Below are 17416 nucleotides of genomic sequence, written 5' to 3'. Positions count from 1 at the left end.
CAGGAGGTCCTGCGCCGCGTGGCGACCCTGGAGGAGCGCACAGTGGACTTAGAGGGGCACTGGAGACGATGTAACATCCGCGTCCTGGGCCTGCCGGAGGGGATTGAAAACTCGGACCCTCTGGCCTGCATGGAATCCTGGACTAAATCGTTCACCCCGGACTGCGACCGGTCGCCGTACTTCTCCATCGAGAGGGCCCACAGGGTCCCGGCCCGGGCGCCCAAACCCGGTCTTCCTCCACGACCCATGCTAGCTAAATTCTTGCACTTTCGAGACCGAGATGCGGTGCTCCGTGCGGCCCGGATGGCGGGCCCCCTGCAGGTGGAAGACCAACATGTCATGGTATTCCCAGACTATGCTCGAGAGGTCCAACAGCGACGATCCACGTTTCTGGAAGTCAAGAGGCGCCTCCGTGCAAACGATCTTCAATACTCCTTGCTGTTCCCTGCCCGCCTTAAAGTGATCCACAAAGGGAAAACCCTCTTCTTCGATACGGCGGCGGATGCGCAGGATTGGACTGAATTTCATTGCCCGCTGATCCCTAAACCCGGACCCCAGAGGACACGCAACGATGACTCCAGACGATCCAGGAGACGGGGCGCGAGCCGTGCTCGATCAGGCCGCCCCAAGAGCCAGGCATCCTCCCCCACGGGCTCACCCGACCTCACACAAATCATGCAGGAGCGACGAGACGCCCTACGAGCGGTGACCGAACTGCACACGTCACCCCCGGCTTCGGACCTGGAAGGTCAGCCACACCTGTTCACCCCTGAAAAAGACCGGGACAGCGATGGGACTATGTCGGGATTTGGCCCAATCTCTTCCCCCCTCGTTGTGGCACTCACATTGGACGCTGCCCTGGCCAGCCAGCCTGCCACTTCTTCATGAAAGTTGAACTGTCAACTGCTATATCCTTCTCATGGTTGCCTGCTGTATTGCGCGATGTCTAGGAGCCTAGACTGATTTGCCAAATGACTGTAAGCGCTAGCGAGCGATAGACATTTCTCCTGCTAGAGCCCGACCCGCGCACAGGCCCAGCAGCGACACACGCTGCCACCCCCACGGATATTTGTTGAATTTTTCCCCTAGTGGGACACTAGTTTGGATATGCCACCCCCGGTGATGTATCCTCAGTATTGGGACAGTTGCCCACCCGAGGTTCTAGTTGTTGTTAATTCCCCTAGCCCCCCCCCCCCACGTTTGAGGAAGCTTGGCGCGCAGGAGCACATGTGACACATACACACGGGCGGCCCACGGGGCTGTAGGGGGGCCCTTTTCCCAACCACGTCACCCTAGGAATGGCAGTCCCCCACTCAGACATTAATATCCTTACACTAAACGTACGGGGCCTACACACGCCTAGTAAGCGCTACTCTGTGTACTCCTACATTAGGCGCATGTCAGCCGGTATAGCATTTCTGCAGGAGACACACATTAACGCTGCTGAACTTACTCGTTTGCAGGCCAAATGGCGAGGGATCATCTGTGCCACACAATATTCAGTGTTTGCGCGCGGCGCGTTAATCTGGGTAAGGCCAGGTACTCCCTTCCGGGTGCTCCGGCGGGTGGTAGATAGAGAGGGCAGGTATGCGCTTCTGGAGGGAATACTTGATGGACAGGGAGTACTCCTTGGCAGCATTTACGCCCCTAACACGGATCAGGATCAGTTCTGGGATCACCTTACGGGCGTCTTGGCCCAGTTCACTACAGTTCCGTGGGTGCTGGGAGGTGACTTTAACTGCACACTGGACCCCACCCTGGACCGCTCACATCCTGCCCCCACGCACTCCCCGGCCCCCCGACAGGCAGACCTCTTCAGGACATGGACCACGCACTGGGCGCTCACTGACGCATGGCGACACCTACACCCACTGGCTCGCATTTACTACTTCCACTCGATTCCACACAAACTCAGAGTCCGCCTAGGCCGTTTCCTCTGCTCTGCACCAATCTTCCCTAAGATAACTTCCACAGATTACCTGGGTCGTATCCTCTCAGATCATGACGCCCACATCATACGTCTGACCTGGCGCCCCCCACACCCACCGGTCCCCACCTGGCGCCTCCCTAGAGACTGCCTCTCGGATCCAGTTTTCAGGGACGCACACAAAACCAGCGTACGAGATTACTTTACACACAACGAGAACACAGCGTCGTCGGTACTGGTGGAGTGGGACGCGTTCAAAGTGGTGGCGAGGGGAGAATGCATCAAACAGGTAGTAGGGGTCCGCCGCACCTTGGAGCGGACGCTCTTAACCACAGAACAAGCTCTGGCCGCACTCACTAAACGTCCTGACGACTCGGAGGAACACGCCGTGCTCACGGCCGAGGGTAAGACGGAGTATCAGACTGCCTGCGCTGACCTCCGAAAATACAATTTTAGGGCATACGCCTCTAGGGTACACAAGGACAGAGACAAAACCGGGGCGCTACTGGCCTGGATGGCGAGGCAGGACACCGAAATCAAGCCAATCACAGATATTATCAACCCGGAAGGTGTACTAGTGCAATCGCAGGCCGAGATTCTCCTGGCATTCCAGCGTCATTATACGCAAGTGTACGGAGCCCCGATCCACTGTTCCCCGTTTTCTGTGGATCACTTTTTAGACCCTCTGACGTTGCCCACGATATCGGATGACGACAAGCGCACACTCGACGCCAAGATAATTCCCTCTGACATCACCCAGGCGATACGTGCCATGTCTCGGAATAAAGCGCCGGGACTGGACGGCTTCCCACTAGAATACTACTCGACATTCTCTCCCCTGGTGGTCCCCCGTCTGTCACGGATGTTCGGGGCGTCTCTTCATCTAGGGAGGTTACCTCAGTCGCTGCGGGAGTCCGTGATTGTCACCTTTCCCAAGCCCCACAGAGATCCGCTCCACATGGGGTCATATCGGCCCATCACACTCCTGTCGGCCGACTGTAAGATCCTAGGGAAGATTCTAGCTGATCGATATGCACAGGTCATACGCCCCCTGGTCCACCCCGACCAATGCGGCTTCGTTCCAGGGAGGAACACCTCCCAGAACCTCCGCCGAGTCTTCCATATTCAAGACCAAGTGCGCGACAGATTTCCCCACGCCGCCTGCCTCATTATGGACCTGGAGAAGGCGTTCAACACCCTCACCTGGCCCTATCTGTTCTCAGTCCTGCGGCGCCTCAATATCGGCCCGACGCTCATGGCATACACACGCCTCCTGTACACCGATCTCACCACTCTGGTCCGTATCGGGAGACGCATCTCACCGGCGTTTGAAGTTCGACAAGGCACAAGACAAGGGTGCCCCCTGTCGCCTCTCTTATTTGCGCTGGCGGTCGAACCGCTGGCGGTTCGGCTGCGCCAGGAGGGTGTGGACTGGGGCATACCGCTTGCAGACGGCACCCATTGCGTGTCCATGTACGCGGATGATCTTCTCATATATGTCCGAGACATTGAAACGGACCTAGCCCCCATTGGGGCAACATTGGCGGAATTTGCAGACGCCTCGGGTCTACAGGTGAACTGGGACAAGTCCACAGTCTACCCCCTACACCCGGGCCTGCCCCCCCGGGAAGTTGAGCTCGGGCCGCGTAAACTCTTATGGTCCGCGGAGGCTCCCCGGTACCTCGGTGTCCGCTTGTACCATTCTCCAACAGACATTTTTGAGGGTAACCACCGCAAGGTGCTGGCTAGTCTGCGCCCGACTGTCGCCTTCTGGAATAAGCTACCGTTGGCCCCGGTAGGGCGGATAGCCCTAGCTAAAATGGTGATGCTTCCCCGACTCCTTTACCACTTCACAAATTTACCGGTGATACCACCCAGGTCCTTCTTCCGCGACGTTGACTCCCTCTTAGGGACCCTTATCTGGGGTGCAAGCCGACACAGGGTCGCCCTGAAAACCCTTCAACTCCCCACGACGCAGGGGGGGCTCGGGGCTCCGTCCTTCGAGGCATATTTCCTCGCGGCACAGCTCCAATGGCTATCCTACTGGACGGCGGACCGTTATCCCCAGGAGACTGTCACCTCGACCGGCAGAGTCGCGAACCCGGAACTCACCCGTCTTCTCCTCCCGGGCACCAAGGCACGGTGAGCAGTGGAGCCGGCACGGCGCACATACCCCCTCCATGTGGCGATAGCGCGCCAATGCATGTTGTGGATCCACCGGTTGTCCCCCAGTAGGCCCCCGTACTCCCCACTGCTACCGTTGATAGGCAGCCCTAGGCAGGACTCCTACTTCACGGCTCCACTGCTCACCGAATGGTCCCAGTGTGGCATCACGGATCTGGAATCGCTCTTCGAGGAGGGTCAGTTGAAGCCACTCGACCGCCTGGTCGCAGAATACGGGCTCCCCCCAGGCTAATTCCTCAGATATAGGCAGCTGATTGATGGGTACCGGCCCCATTCCAATCTCCAAACTGGCGAGCCAGACACGCATCCAGTAATACATGCTATCCTACATATGGGGGTGGGACGCCACTTGGTCACCTGGCTCTGCAAATCCATCCGGGAACTCTCACACGCTCCCCTGACGGCCTTGCGTGCTAAATGGGAGGAGGACATAGGTCGCGCTTTACACGACTCAGAGTGGACTAAAGCACTTGAGGCCCCAAAACGCGTCTCTAGGAACGCCCGCTTCAAAAACATCCAATACTATATACTACACAGGGCGTACCTCACCCCAGCGCGATTGCAGAAGTTCTACCCCTCCACGCCATTCTTATGCCCCAGATGCTGTTCCCCTGCTGCAGATTTCCGTCATATGTTTTGGAGTTGTCCCAACCTTCAACCCTTTTGGCGGGCGGTACACGACACACTGTCGGAACTCACAGGTCTCACTACACTGGCCACCTGGGAGTCCAGCGCGCTGGGCATCCTCCACGTCTCTAAGCAAGAACCGGTGCATAGACGCTTCGTGTCCTTAGCACTCCTGTTGGCAAATAGATGCATAGCCATGCGCTGGCGATCCCCGGAGGGCCCCCCTATAGCACAATGGAAGGGGGCGGTTGGTAAATGGGCGGCAGCGGAGGAGGATGCTCTGAGAGAAGAGGAAGCCAGGGGGGCGCAAAAAATTCCCATCTCCATGGAATGGGCCATGCTCCTCCACAGCTTCCGGCAGTCCGCGCAGATAGGAGACCCACCTACCCCCCCCCCCTCCCCCCCCCCAGCCCGAGAAGGCCAGTAGCCTCTACCTGGTATAAGCCACCCCAAGGTCGAGTCCCGGTACCCCCTGTATCCTAATCAAATTCTCAAATGTCATGCCACCCATCTAGTCCCTCGCCTGCGCGGAATGTATCCACCCCCCTGCCATTCCTCTCCTTTCCCCTCCCCCCCCCCATTTTGGAGCACAGACTGCGTGGCTCCGTGGCCCCCCCCCCTCCCCCCGACACCCGCCGCCAGTATCCCCCTGCTTAGACCCTGCTAGCGCCCACATGCTTCCCTCCCACTGTTTTATCCCCCCCTGTTCACTGGTAACACTGTTATATGGACAGTACAGACCCCCGATCCGGCGCTATTATGGCGGTAACCTGCCTGCCTGTCATTCTTCATCGCCCCCATGGCGACGCTGTTCCACTATCTCCCAGCCTGCAGGCATATTCGCACGATCATAATGTACTGATTAACTGAGGAAATATGTGTTTGTACCAGTTATATTAAACAAGAAAACGTTGCACGCCTAGCTGTTCGTGGCTGAATGTTGAGGCCACGTCGGCGGATTATTTACACTGTACTAATATACTTTGCTGCAACAATAAAAACAAATTTAAATTAAAAAAAAAATGAACCATTTTACACTGCTCTAGCACTTTATACGTCCTTTTCTAACATGTTGTATAATATGCTGTGCTTCAGCTAAGTTCATCCTTAATCATTTTGCATCACCGTAACTCATTATTTAGTAGTTTCGCTGTCTGATTCATGGTTTCTTATCTCTAGGTTACCACGTGGGAAAACCTGTTCTCGCTCTTGCAAATGCCTCTGCTAGCATTAGCACCCTTAATCTTTGGACAACAGGTACTGTGTTTTGAGGGAATGGAAGTGTTTATTTTTAAGATAGGCAACGCAGCCTCCATGTAATCTCAGCAACAGTGTCATCATGATTGAGTGTAAAGTCCTCTAATTTATTACTTTTTAATGAAAGTTCAAAGTACATCTGACTGCACAACTAATTAAAATTATTACAATTTCGGCAAAAAATACTGTACCATACATTATCACATGATCAAAATACATTCATTTACACTAGCAGGAGATAAAGAGCAAAGACAAGTATGAACATACGTGCAAGTGCATATCTGAGCCAGTAGGAAAAAAAGAAAAGGCCCTCGTCCTCCATATTCCAAAGTTAAAGTGCAAGAGGTATCAATGCCGTTGAACCATAAGGATCAGCAGACTTTTAATAAGGCAGGCAGGCCATGCTTACTGAAGCAGACATTTAATCTGATCACATAATTTAAGTACAAACATTAATTCATTCATACTAACAGCAGATGAAGAACAAGGGCAGGCTGAGACCAGAGCAAATAAAAGTGCAAGTACATATCAGAACCAATAAAAAGACACACGACTCGTCCTACCTATACCAAAGTTAAAGTGCAAGATGTGTCGATGCTCATTAACCATTTAATCAGACCTACAATGAAGAAAGCCATGCCAATGCTTATTGAAGCAGACATTGAATTTTTAAACTTTACTTTCAAGGTGTAACCATTTTAAGTATTGATAGCCATGAACTTAATGAATCTTGCTGTCAGTTGACACAAGTCACCTTACAAACATTCTGCTAGAGCTGTATTGCCGGCCCTGATATGCAATTGTCTGAAAATCGGAAAAAGATGATAATGTCTAAATGAGTGTTAGAAGTGGCGTAAACATAGGACATGTAAAAGTGATTCCTGGTTAGAAGTGGCGTAAACATAGGACATGTAAAAGTGATTCCTGGTTAAAACCACAGCCCCTGCAAGATTCATCTGAGGGGCCTGCCAGGCGACCATACTTGTACGTTTTTAGAAGTATCAAGCTGAATCACAAGCACTTTAGTTGTAACTAATACGTAGACTGGAGGAGTGATTTGTTGATATATAACAGTTTTCAGGTCGGCATACGTCTGAGTACTAATAAGACCTAAGTCCTTGTGAGCTGATAAAAGACTTGCTTGCTTCATCTATAACTCTGAAATGCTTTTCAGAGGCAGAGCAAACTTCAAGAGGTCTCCAGTAGGTCAGTAGCTTCTTGGACAAGCTTCTGAATATCTGATTTCGGGTCCTGTATAATGTCCCACAAGGCTTTTTTTATTCATCCCTTTTCGGTTGATGCAAATCTGGAGCACCTGGATAGAAAGCATGTGTACAGGACATAGCTTTGAGGGGCCAGATTACATTCTAGGCAAATCTGTGCTTGTACCGTACCGGCCGGTGGCTTGAATAAGCACCTGTAACAATGACACTCGTCCAGTTCATGCCTATTTATGATACGGTTTAAATAAACACATGCTCCATATGCTAATGTAGACATCCATTTGCTTTCGATCACTTTGTGGATTGCAGTCAAATCCGGGCCAGAAAGATTTTGAAAAAGGTGGTGGAAAATAGCCTTAAGAGCCTTAGCAAATGTTTCCAGAGCCTCAATATGCGGAGTAGTGAGGCTGCGTTCATTGAGCCACACTCCTAGGTACTTAATGCTTGATATATTTTCAATCTTCTGTGAGTTTATAAACCAAGCTCCCTTTTTGATTTTCTCTTTCTCAATAATTAAGTCTCAGTTTTCGGTGTATTAATGCTGAGCTTGTTTATCTTGCAATATTCTTCCAGAGATGTTGGGGATCTTTGAAGACCAATTGCAGTCTGGCCCAGAAGTATTGGATCGTCTGCATATTGTAGCGTATGCACCTTCGTCCCCTGTAATTTCGGAGGAAAACAATTTACCACAGTGGACATTCAGGTCCACAAGATAGAAGTTGAAGGGTATTTAGTCAAAATGCATCCTTGCTTAAGGCCCTGGTTGATTTAGAGCTTATCTGAGAAGGCCCATTTGCTGGACATTCGTACCTTGACCAACGTGTTAGTGTGAAGGCTCCTAGTTGCATCCAATGAACGAGGCGATATGCCCCATGCATCCAATTTGGCCCACAACAAGTTTCTATCTTCTTAGTCAAAAGCCGTAGCACAATCGATAACAGCACTGTAAAGCTGCCAGCCCCTCTTTTTGTCACCTTATTGATTAGTATCAACATACATAGTAGATACATCTTGAAATGTAGAAGGTAGTGGAATACTAAGTAAGACACTTTTGCCACAAATACAAGCACTGAGTGCCAATGAGCTTATCGTAGAATTGGATGTTTAGAATGGAAGGTGTGGACCGATCTTTCTGATTGAGAGTACTTGGTATCAGGCTGCTGTGGATCTTGTTTGGCCTCTTTTTATTTATTAATTGCACCGGATAAATGACTCCAAACACACATTTGAGTTGAAAAGCACACTAAGGTTCCTGGCAGACTGGTTGGAGTTATGGTATGTATGGGGACACAAATAGGGCCAATATGGTGATCGGTCAGAGGAAGCAGGGAAGTGATTATTACACTTAGGGATAATAGACATGATACGAGCGTTAGTGCCTGTGCAGGGCTGAAAGAAGTAGTGGACCATTTTTGGGGGTAATTGATTAAAGAAAACTAGATTGTTGGATGGGATTTTCCTGTGCCTCTTTACATTTATTATTGTGGTATGAAAAGTACAAAAGGAAGGAGAGAACTCTGAGATATTGTCTTTTTGGGTGCTAGAATAAAATGTCAACTATCCACCAGTGACACTCTAAATTCCCAGTCCAAATATCTTTTTATCTTGGCCTTAATTTGATATATTCTGATTAATAAAGTACAGTCCACACCAAGCCAGAACTGAATTTACAGACCGCTTTTGGGCTGGTAAAATATCTTGCTTACTAGGGGAGTAGTAATTCCTGGCACATGTTTCGTATTTTAGCTTTAACAAACTTTAAGCCAGTCTACCAGCACAGGATATTCATAAATTATGCAAAATAAAGGAAGGAGCTCTGGCATGTTCTGAATACTAGGTAGACTGAGTGTCACCTTCCAGTGTTCGATGAAATGTGGGAATAGTTTTACTGTACAGTGCCAAATAGTGTACCTCATCAGAAAGATATTGGCCTCCAGAAATTGCATGGGTCACATGAAAAATAATTGAAAAGGAAGAAGAAAAGCTAGGGTAGACTGTTGCTTAGTGGTTTGGAAGTGGTTGGTGTTAATTTTGTAACGTATTGGCTGCCTACCTATTGGTATGATGCTATTTTATTTTTTCACAATATTATTGGTTTTATTTCAGCATAAAAACTTTTTAAAGATTTAAGAGTCTTTCCTTCTCTTCAGCTGGCCAAGGACTCTGCTCCTCTGCTGCCCCCACGTCTATTTTGTTTGGTGAAGACTCAACACGTGGATGCCTATTCAACATTAATTTTAGTGGAAACTGCTCCCAGTTAGGGTATGGTAAACTTGGCTTGTGGGTGTTCAGTTCCCTTTTGTGATGTATATGCTTTGTATATGTAGCAGATTTCCAAAATTCAGTTGCCAAAACTGATATGTTGCCAAAACAACAATTAGAAGCTGTTTGTTGTTGCTGTTAAAACGCTTCGAATCTAAGCATGGTTGATTGTGTAAGATTTTGTTGTTTATTTTTTATAAACAAATTGTATGAATTTTTTAACAAAGTGAATGTAATACATAAAGTGTACTTATGGTCATACAGCACGTTCCAGGCGTTCCAAATCGTATGCAGTATATTGTTGTGTAAGATATAGTCCGTTTTTTAATGGATATTTCTACCTGTAGATTCTTCATCTGTAGAATAATCACTCTGCGTTACCAAAGCCATATACTGAATGCTCAACAACATCAATTCCCCTTTTTATATGTATTCGACATGCATCTGGAACTCGCTTTTCAGAGTTGTGAGTTTTACTCCAAAGATTTTACTACTACAGTATGATGTCTCCATCCAAACATTCAGAGTTTATTCCCTGTAGGACTGTGAGGGATAGATGATACTTGCAGACCCTCACTCTATCCTTTGCTTGAGCCACGACTCGCACTCTTGTGAATCCTGTCAAAGTATGCACCTGAAGGCAATCAAAGAGCATGAGGTAAAGCTCTTCAGGATCTGCATAGGGATAAAAGACATAGTTGTCGACACTCCAGGCCACGCTCAAGGTCGCCTTCCTACTAGTTGGGGCTAAATGCAGGAAACACAATGCACAAGAAGCATGGGGAGAGTAAGTTGCCCAGGTGCCCTCCGTCTCCTACAGGATATTCATCCTCTGAATCTGAGTTGGTTGTTGTGGCGCCTGTTCATCCTACTCCTAGCGGCTCTGTACCAGTGACTCCACTGGATCTGGCCCTGGAGCGTCTTCGATCTTCACCAGCTCCACCACTGTTCTTCTTGTACAATTTGACAGCTGTACCAAAAAATCCAACGCCGGCCCACACTTTCTTTGAATTCCCAGCTCAATACTCAGACAGGGAAGCTTTCTTCAATGCCATGTACTCTATTTGCGCAGGAACATTGGTGCCAACTCGCAGACCTTCAGACACTCTCTAGCTCCAACGCCGGTCGGCTGCATCCAACCTGGACCAACACTGGCGCCTCCGAACTATGACCTGACTTTGAGATAAACCACACCACAACAATCTCTACAATGATGGCCCACTTCACACTCTTGGGCCCGACACGTCGCCCATCCCTGAAATAGCACCACAAAATAGGCCAGCGAGAGACTCATTGAGGCACGGAAACTAATTGAGGAAAAAGAGTACAGGAACAAAATCCATGACCTGTTTTGATCAGATTCAAACCCCTTAAATCTATATCTCTTTGGAGATAACGATGCCTATGGCTAGAGTTATGAGCAAGCAGGAGGGCATCATCCCACCCGACTAGAATCCCTACCTCGGAAGTGATATCCTTATGTACAGTCTAATGACTGTACGTAAGGATATCACTTCCGAGGTAGGGATTCTAGGTGCTGATTCTCCCCACAGTATAGGTTAAGCCCAACAGCCTCATTGAGGTCCTCCTGCTGGCAGATCCTACAACAGAATCTTTACTGACATTTAAAGATGCCCTCATGAACACGGTCTTGACCTGAGATACGCCCACTTCGGCTCCTACGGTTAGCAGACTGGTGGCACAATGCTATCGTCCTGCTCTGGGAATCCCACCCTTTCTCTCCTCCCACTCTTCACCTGAAAGTCTTGTCATACAGGCATCATGGTCTTCAGGATATTCAGACGGCACATTTTTGACATTTCTTCTGGTTAGAGTGTCAAAGCGCCTAGAGGCCTGGAAGAAAAATACCTTCTCAATGGAGAGTATGGTGCTAAAGTCCTCAAATGCCTATTGCCTACTTAAATCCTACAACCATGCTCTGAGAGACAAGGCTCAGATGATGGTGTTTCACGGGCCGAGGACATGAGGGCACAATTCCAGGAAGTAATCCAGGATGTCAGAATGTCTCCTGGCATATAATTAAGTATGGGCTTGACACTGCATACTCTGTGACTGCAGTCTCCATTCGATGACTTGCCTGGGGTCGCACTTCCAACTTCTCCTACGATATTCAGGCCAACCTCATGGACCTTCAATTTGATGGTTCATGCCCGTTTAGTGATGAGGCTGATGCGGTGCTTGAATAGTTCAAGACGACAATCCTTGGGCCTACTACCACCTTGGGCCTACTACTACCTCCTACAAAGGATTACTGCTAGTTTTTACGTGGCTTCTCTTGAGGCTTTTCTTCTCGCCAACCTCAGGCCTACCAACCCCACACCTAGCATCCGCAAAAAAAATACATTGGTCAGACAACACAGATACGGCGTTGGGGGATAGGGCTGCAGATCCGACTAGCAAGCCTCCTCGTCTTCCTCCCCTGCACCAGCAGTCAAGCTGACCTAGTTGATTTATCGTAGCCCAATCAGAGCCTTTGGGAGAGCGGGTGTCTTTCTTTGTTCTGGCCTGGAAGGCCATTACTTCAGACCAATGGTTCCTTCAAATTGTAGAAAGGAGCTAGGCTCTTCCCCTTCTACAGGCTCCAGCCCCCACTTCTTTCAGTCTTCTGCCTTCCTCTCTCCTGACCACCGTTTTTTCCTGAAACAAGAAGTGGCAACACTCATACATAAAGGAGCTGTGGAGATAGTACCAGAGCTGCGAAAGGGTCAGGGATGTTATTTCTTCTACTTCCTGATCAGCACCGTGGTTTCCTTCCAATCCTGGATCTCAGAGAGTTTAATTTCTTCCTCAAAAAGGAAAAATACATGATGCTGACCCTATCTCCCATTTTACTGGTGTTGGGAGCTAGAGACTGGATGGTGTCACTCTACTTGCAGGATGCGTACTTCCACATCTCATCCTAAAGTCGCATCGAACGTTTTTGTGTTTTGTAGTGGGTTCTATGTGCTACTAATCTGCATTGCTCCCATTTGATTTGACATTGATTCCTTGAGTTTTCATGAAGGTGATGGCAGTGGTTGAACCCATTTCAGATGGTCGGCTTCCCAATTACCCCCTACCAGGAAGACTAGCTTATCAAAGCCGGATCACCAGAGAGTGTCTCGCCATCTGCAGTATACAGTATACCTTCTGTTCGACCTCGCTTTTTTGATCCACAAGCCCAAATCCCACCCAAAGCCCTCCCAAAGAGTCCAGTTCATAGGACACCACCCATCTCCTTGTGTTTCCTCCACCTCCGAGGATTGCTGACAAGAAATGGTCCTACCCTTTGAACAAGGCTTGCATGTTCCACTCCTGAGAATCCTAGGTGTGTAAATGTGTATGAAGCTTATATAGCGCATGACTTACCCTGGGGCATCTCCGCGCTTGCTTAGGGAACCCGTCCTGGTATTCCCCTGTGAGATAACCCTGGCAGGGTATCCACAAGGTGAAAGCCAGGCATCCCACCGCGAGGGGCCGATGTGGAGATTAAGCAAGCTATTGCCCAGAGTCGCAGAGTGTGAACCCGTGAGTCGAGAAGGCACCGGAACGAGAATTAACGAGTCCGTGGAATTATTGAGCCCAAGACCCGCCGAGGCGGGGGATTGAACCCTGGTCCAGGGCCGAACTCAAGCTCCAGGTCTGCCGCCTCTAACCCCTGAGCCACACTTCTCCACCTTCCTGCATTTTCCTAGTCACACACGACCATCGGAACATGAGGGTCCTGCTGTGGTGCCTCCAGAGGAAATGCCTACAGTACAGAGGAGCCCCTTCGGACTACATTGTGATTTCCCCCAGCACTGCAGCGGTAGTGGCTTGGTGGGGGAATGAAGCGAACTTCAGCTGCTGGATGACCTTCACTCCCCCTCCAACCGTGGCTACAGTAGTGATGAATACCTCCACCTGAGGATGGGGAGCTCACGTGAAAGATCTGGAGATCAGAGGCCTCTGGAAGAACAGATTCTTCACATCAATCTGTTAGAACTGCAGCTGATTTGGCTGGCACTCATGGCCTTCACCCCCTCCATCCAAGGTCGGTTCATACAGATCTTGATGGACAACACAACAGAAATGTGTTATGTCATCAAGCAAGGGGGAGTAAGGTCTTGTTTCCGTTGTCTGGAGGCATTGATACTGTGGTCTCGGGCACACTGCCAAAGAGTTTAGTTAACTGGTAATTGCCTATTGGGGGTCTCTGAATGTCTGTGCCAGCATTCTGAACCAGCATTATCTTGCCAATCAAAAGTGGCAATTCTGCCAGAGGTAGTCCAGAACATCTTCAGTGGGGCACACCTCAGGTGGACTTGTTTGCCTCACCAGGTAATGCTCAATTCCAGCAGTTCTGTGCCATCCAGTATCATTTGAGGGGAGCATCGAGGAACCGGTTTCAGTTGAAATAGAACTTTTAGCTGCACTATGCGATTGCCCTCGCCCATACTCTAGATTCCTCTGGTTCTAAAGTAGATGCACCAAGACCGAGCCCAAGTTATTCCCATTGCCTCAGTTTGGCCAAGTAAGGTGTGGTATGCAGACCTTAGCTTCTACTCTTCTCTACTTGTCCCCTGCTGAAGCTGTCACTCAAACTGGCTTTCCTCTCCCGATTGGAGGGGATGGTGCTGAACCCCAATGTCCGAGGCCTCCACCTGCATGCCTGGAGATGGAGCAGGGACATCGGAGTTCCTTCCAGCTGCCACCAGAGGTGGTTAATGTTATTCTTTCAACGCATCATCCCTCCACCAAATCAGCTTATTTTGGCAGATGGAGCAACTTTGTTACATAGTGAGCAGACAAGAACATGGGCCGTTGCAGGCTAAGTTGTCCCAGGCCCTGCAAATCACTCTTTCCCTTGCACAGAGGAGTTGTGCAACTGTCAAGCGGTATTTGGGCTGCATGGTCTTCGTTTCTCTGTCTACCAGACCAGCTCTCTTTTCAAATTCCTCACTGTAATCCGGTTTCCAAATGGTTTGCTGAATATGTATACTTCAAACCCCCTTGTTGAGCCCAAGTCGGGCCTTAATGTAGTTTTTTCTTTTCTAATGGGGACATTGTATGAAGCCCTACATGGTTGTCCCTCAGGGATTTTGACCTTAAAAACGCTGTTTTTAGTGACAAAAATTTCAGCCCGATGGTTGAGCGAAATGCAAGCTCTTAGCCCCCCATCCAATGTTTACCTCTTTTTACTCTGACAAATTGGTGTTGCGAACCAGGGCGGCTTTCCTGCCAAAAGTGGTGAACCCTTTCCATCTGAGTCAGTCCAGCACCCTTCCAGCTTTTTCCCTTCTGCCCCAATGCACTAAGGAGGAGGAGTGGTTGCATAGGCTTGACCCTAGGGGGCATTTAACTAGTACCTGCATTCCACCAAGGACACACAACTAGATGACAAGCTCTTCATGGAGTACTGTGGTGCCAAGAAAAGCAACGCAGTGCAAAAAAAGACCCCTTTCAAGATGAATCATCCTCTGCATAAAAACCTTGTACGCTCTGACCAGGAAGGAACCTCCGGAAGGGATTGGATTCCATTCCACCAGAGAAAAATCCACCACTTCTGCTCTTGCCAGAGTCGTTTCCATAGCAGTGATCTGCAAGTTAGTAACGTAGGCGACTCTACACAACTTAACCAAGAATCACTTCCTGGATTCCGTCTTGCCCAAGTACTTCCACTTAGACCAGCTTTGCTGGATTTTCTCAACTAACCATGCATCAACCCTCCTCAGGGACAGGGTATACTCCAGTATCTATTATACAGGTGAGGAACCTGCAGGTAAAAGTATCCAGCAGAAGAAAAAAGTACTTATGTGCAGTAACAATCATTCTGGTGGATATTCTGTCTATCTGCAGATACATCACCAACCTGCCCACCTCCCCCTTTGATGGATGTGTTATAGGGAAAATTAATAAGATACTCAATCTGTTTTGGCACTGCACTATATTGATTTTAGTCATCCGCTTGTATGGAAGGCTGGGAAAAAAAGGACGGAAACTGACACCGTTGGTCTACGGTGGGCACTATATGGCTTTGGTGAAGTCATCTGACACCACTTCTGGCATTGATACGAAGCCAGCGTCCCGTACCAGGGATGTCCCTCGAAGTTTCTCTTGATTGTATTAATCACTATATACTGCTAGTTGGAGTCTTATCTTTATTAAGTGTTGCAGTCTCTAGCTGCTAATGTACATATCAATAGTATTATGTATTCTTTCTGTACAGCACTTATGCACACTTAATTAACTGATGTCATCTTGCACGTTCTGTACATCGATTCTGGAGCACCTGCTAGACTCAAATTACTGTCAAAATTCAAATGATTTGACCTTGAATTTTTCAGCCTAGGGATTCTAGGCTTTGGACTTCCCCCGAAAGGAACCATTGTTTTGTTATATGTTCATGAACCGAGTTTTCCAGGGTGATAGGGATGCCCCCAGTAATGTTTTGATCTCTACTACTTCAACCAAATCTGTGTCTTGCTTCCATCCCAAGCTTTTTTGGGGGGTTGTCATAAATTGTAGTAGGCGGACGATACGTAACTGGTCTTTGCACTTACTCAGAGTCATGGTCCTGACCCTCTGCACTAGGTCCCTGTTTAGAGATAGTTGGCAAGTGTATGGAAAGCTCCTGTCTCAAACTAAATGGGAACAAAACCGAGCGTATGATCCTAAGCAACAATCCGAATCCATCTTTAAATCTAAGCTGGCCAAGCTGCGTAGGTAGTCCAAAACTCTACCGCTCGGTTATTGTACAGTATACTGTGTCATCAATCCACATGTCAAGCCTTCTGCCTCCTTCACTGGCACCCTGTTGCTAAGAGGACTAAATTCAAATTACTTTGCAATGTCTAAAGAAACTTCTTGATAAAGGGCCTGCGATCTCCCGCTCTTTGCTATCATTCTACATAACTGGGAGATCGCTCTAATGCCTTTGCGGCAAAGATCCCTGTCATCAAGAGGGCTAAACATGGAGGGCGTTCGTTCATATATAACACAGCGAAATTGTAGAACGGCCTCCCTAAACCTCTTCGATCTCTTGAAAAGGAATTTCCTTTCTGGAAAGCATTAACAACATGGTTCTTCAAAAATGAGTCTCTGTAATTTCCTATAAATATTTTGTGGAGCTATCTCAGCGCTAGGGTGCCTCTGGGTCGCTATGCGCTACCCACATTTGGGGCAACCTTAAAGCTCTCCGTTGGTTGTTGGTTAGATTCTGGAGAACCTATATAATTATGTTGTGCAGTCGGACCAGCATTAGAGTAGGGCACCTTTGCCATTACTTTGGTTATGTGACGCTTTCAAAGTCTGGGTGCCGCTTCAGCAAAGTTGAGGAATCAGTTGTTGATTGGAGTGATGGTGGACTGATATTGTGTTTAGTCAGTGAGCATCAATCTTTTTTTGTGGCTTGTATTCAGTCATCCAGATGAATGTGATATATCGGATACTGCTAGGGATCATTGGAGTGTACTTTGTATATGCTTGTAGGGCATTTATTTTGAACCATGAGGGACAGCAGTTGCCCGTAGCCCATCCTTAGTTGTCTGTGGTATTGGACGGCATCTTACCCAAAATCATTCTTACGCAAACGTAGTCCATCATGTAAAATAAAATACTGCCAGCAGCTTTTACAGAGAACATATTCAAAGCCCACTGATCTTTTGTGTTACATGATGTGCTAAAAACTGCAGAAACAGAACCGAATACTACAGACACAAAGCCATTTGCATGATAGAGCCCTGGATGTAATACTTTCTACGAAAAATGGTGTCCATGACTCTGCCTCATGCAAAGTCCAGTGATCTGATTATTCTGTGACCTTTTATTCAGAAACTGCACGGATCTGCCCTTTAGGTTTACTAAATGTTCTCCTTGTTTTCAAGCTAGAAACCAGTGAGGGCTCTTGTAGCATGGCCTTCATAGTTTCAATGAATTGATTTAGTAACGCCAGTAA

General features: G+C 48.5%; 1 protein-coding gene across 1 annotated transcript in view; it reads left to right on the top strand.

The window, feature by feature from the left end:
* TCTN2 (tectonic family member 2) overlaps positions 1 to 17416 on the top strand; it is a 229100-nt gene that overhangs the window by 142375 nt on the left and 69309 nt on the right. Inside the window, exons 12-13 of the mRNA XM_086942904.1 lie at positions 5918 to 5995; positions 9369 to 9480. Coding sequence (XP_086799030.1) covers positions 5918 to 5995; positions 9369 to 9480 — 190 coding nt within the window. The remainder of the gene's footprint in view (positions 1 to 5917; positions 5996 to 9368; positions 9481 to 17416) is intronic.

The sequence above is a fragment of the Lissotriton vulgaris genome, chromosome 11, assembly GCF_964263255.1.
Source record: "Lissotriton vulgaris chromosome 11, aLisVul1.2, whole genome shotgun sequence".
Classification (NCBI taxonomy): domain Eukaryota; kingdom Metazoa; phylum Chordata; class Amphibia; order Caudata; family Salamandridae; genus Lissotriton; species Lissotriton vulgaris.
The sequence above is the reverse complement of the archived record's forward strand: the minus strand, read 5'-3'. Positions and strand labels throughout refer to the sequence as shown.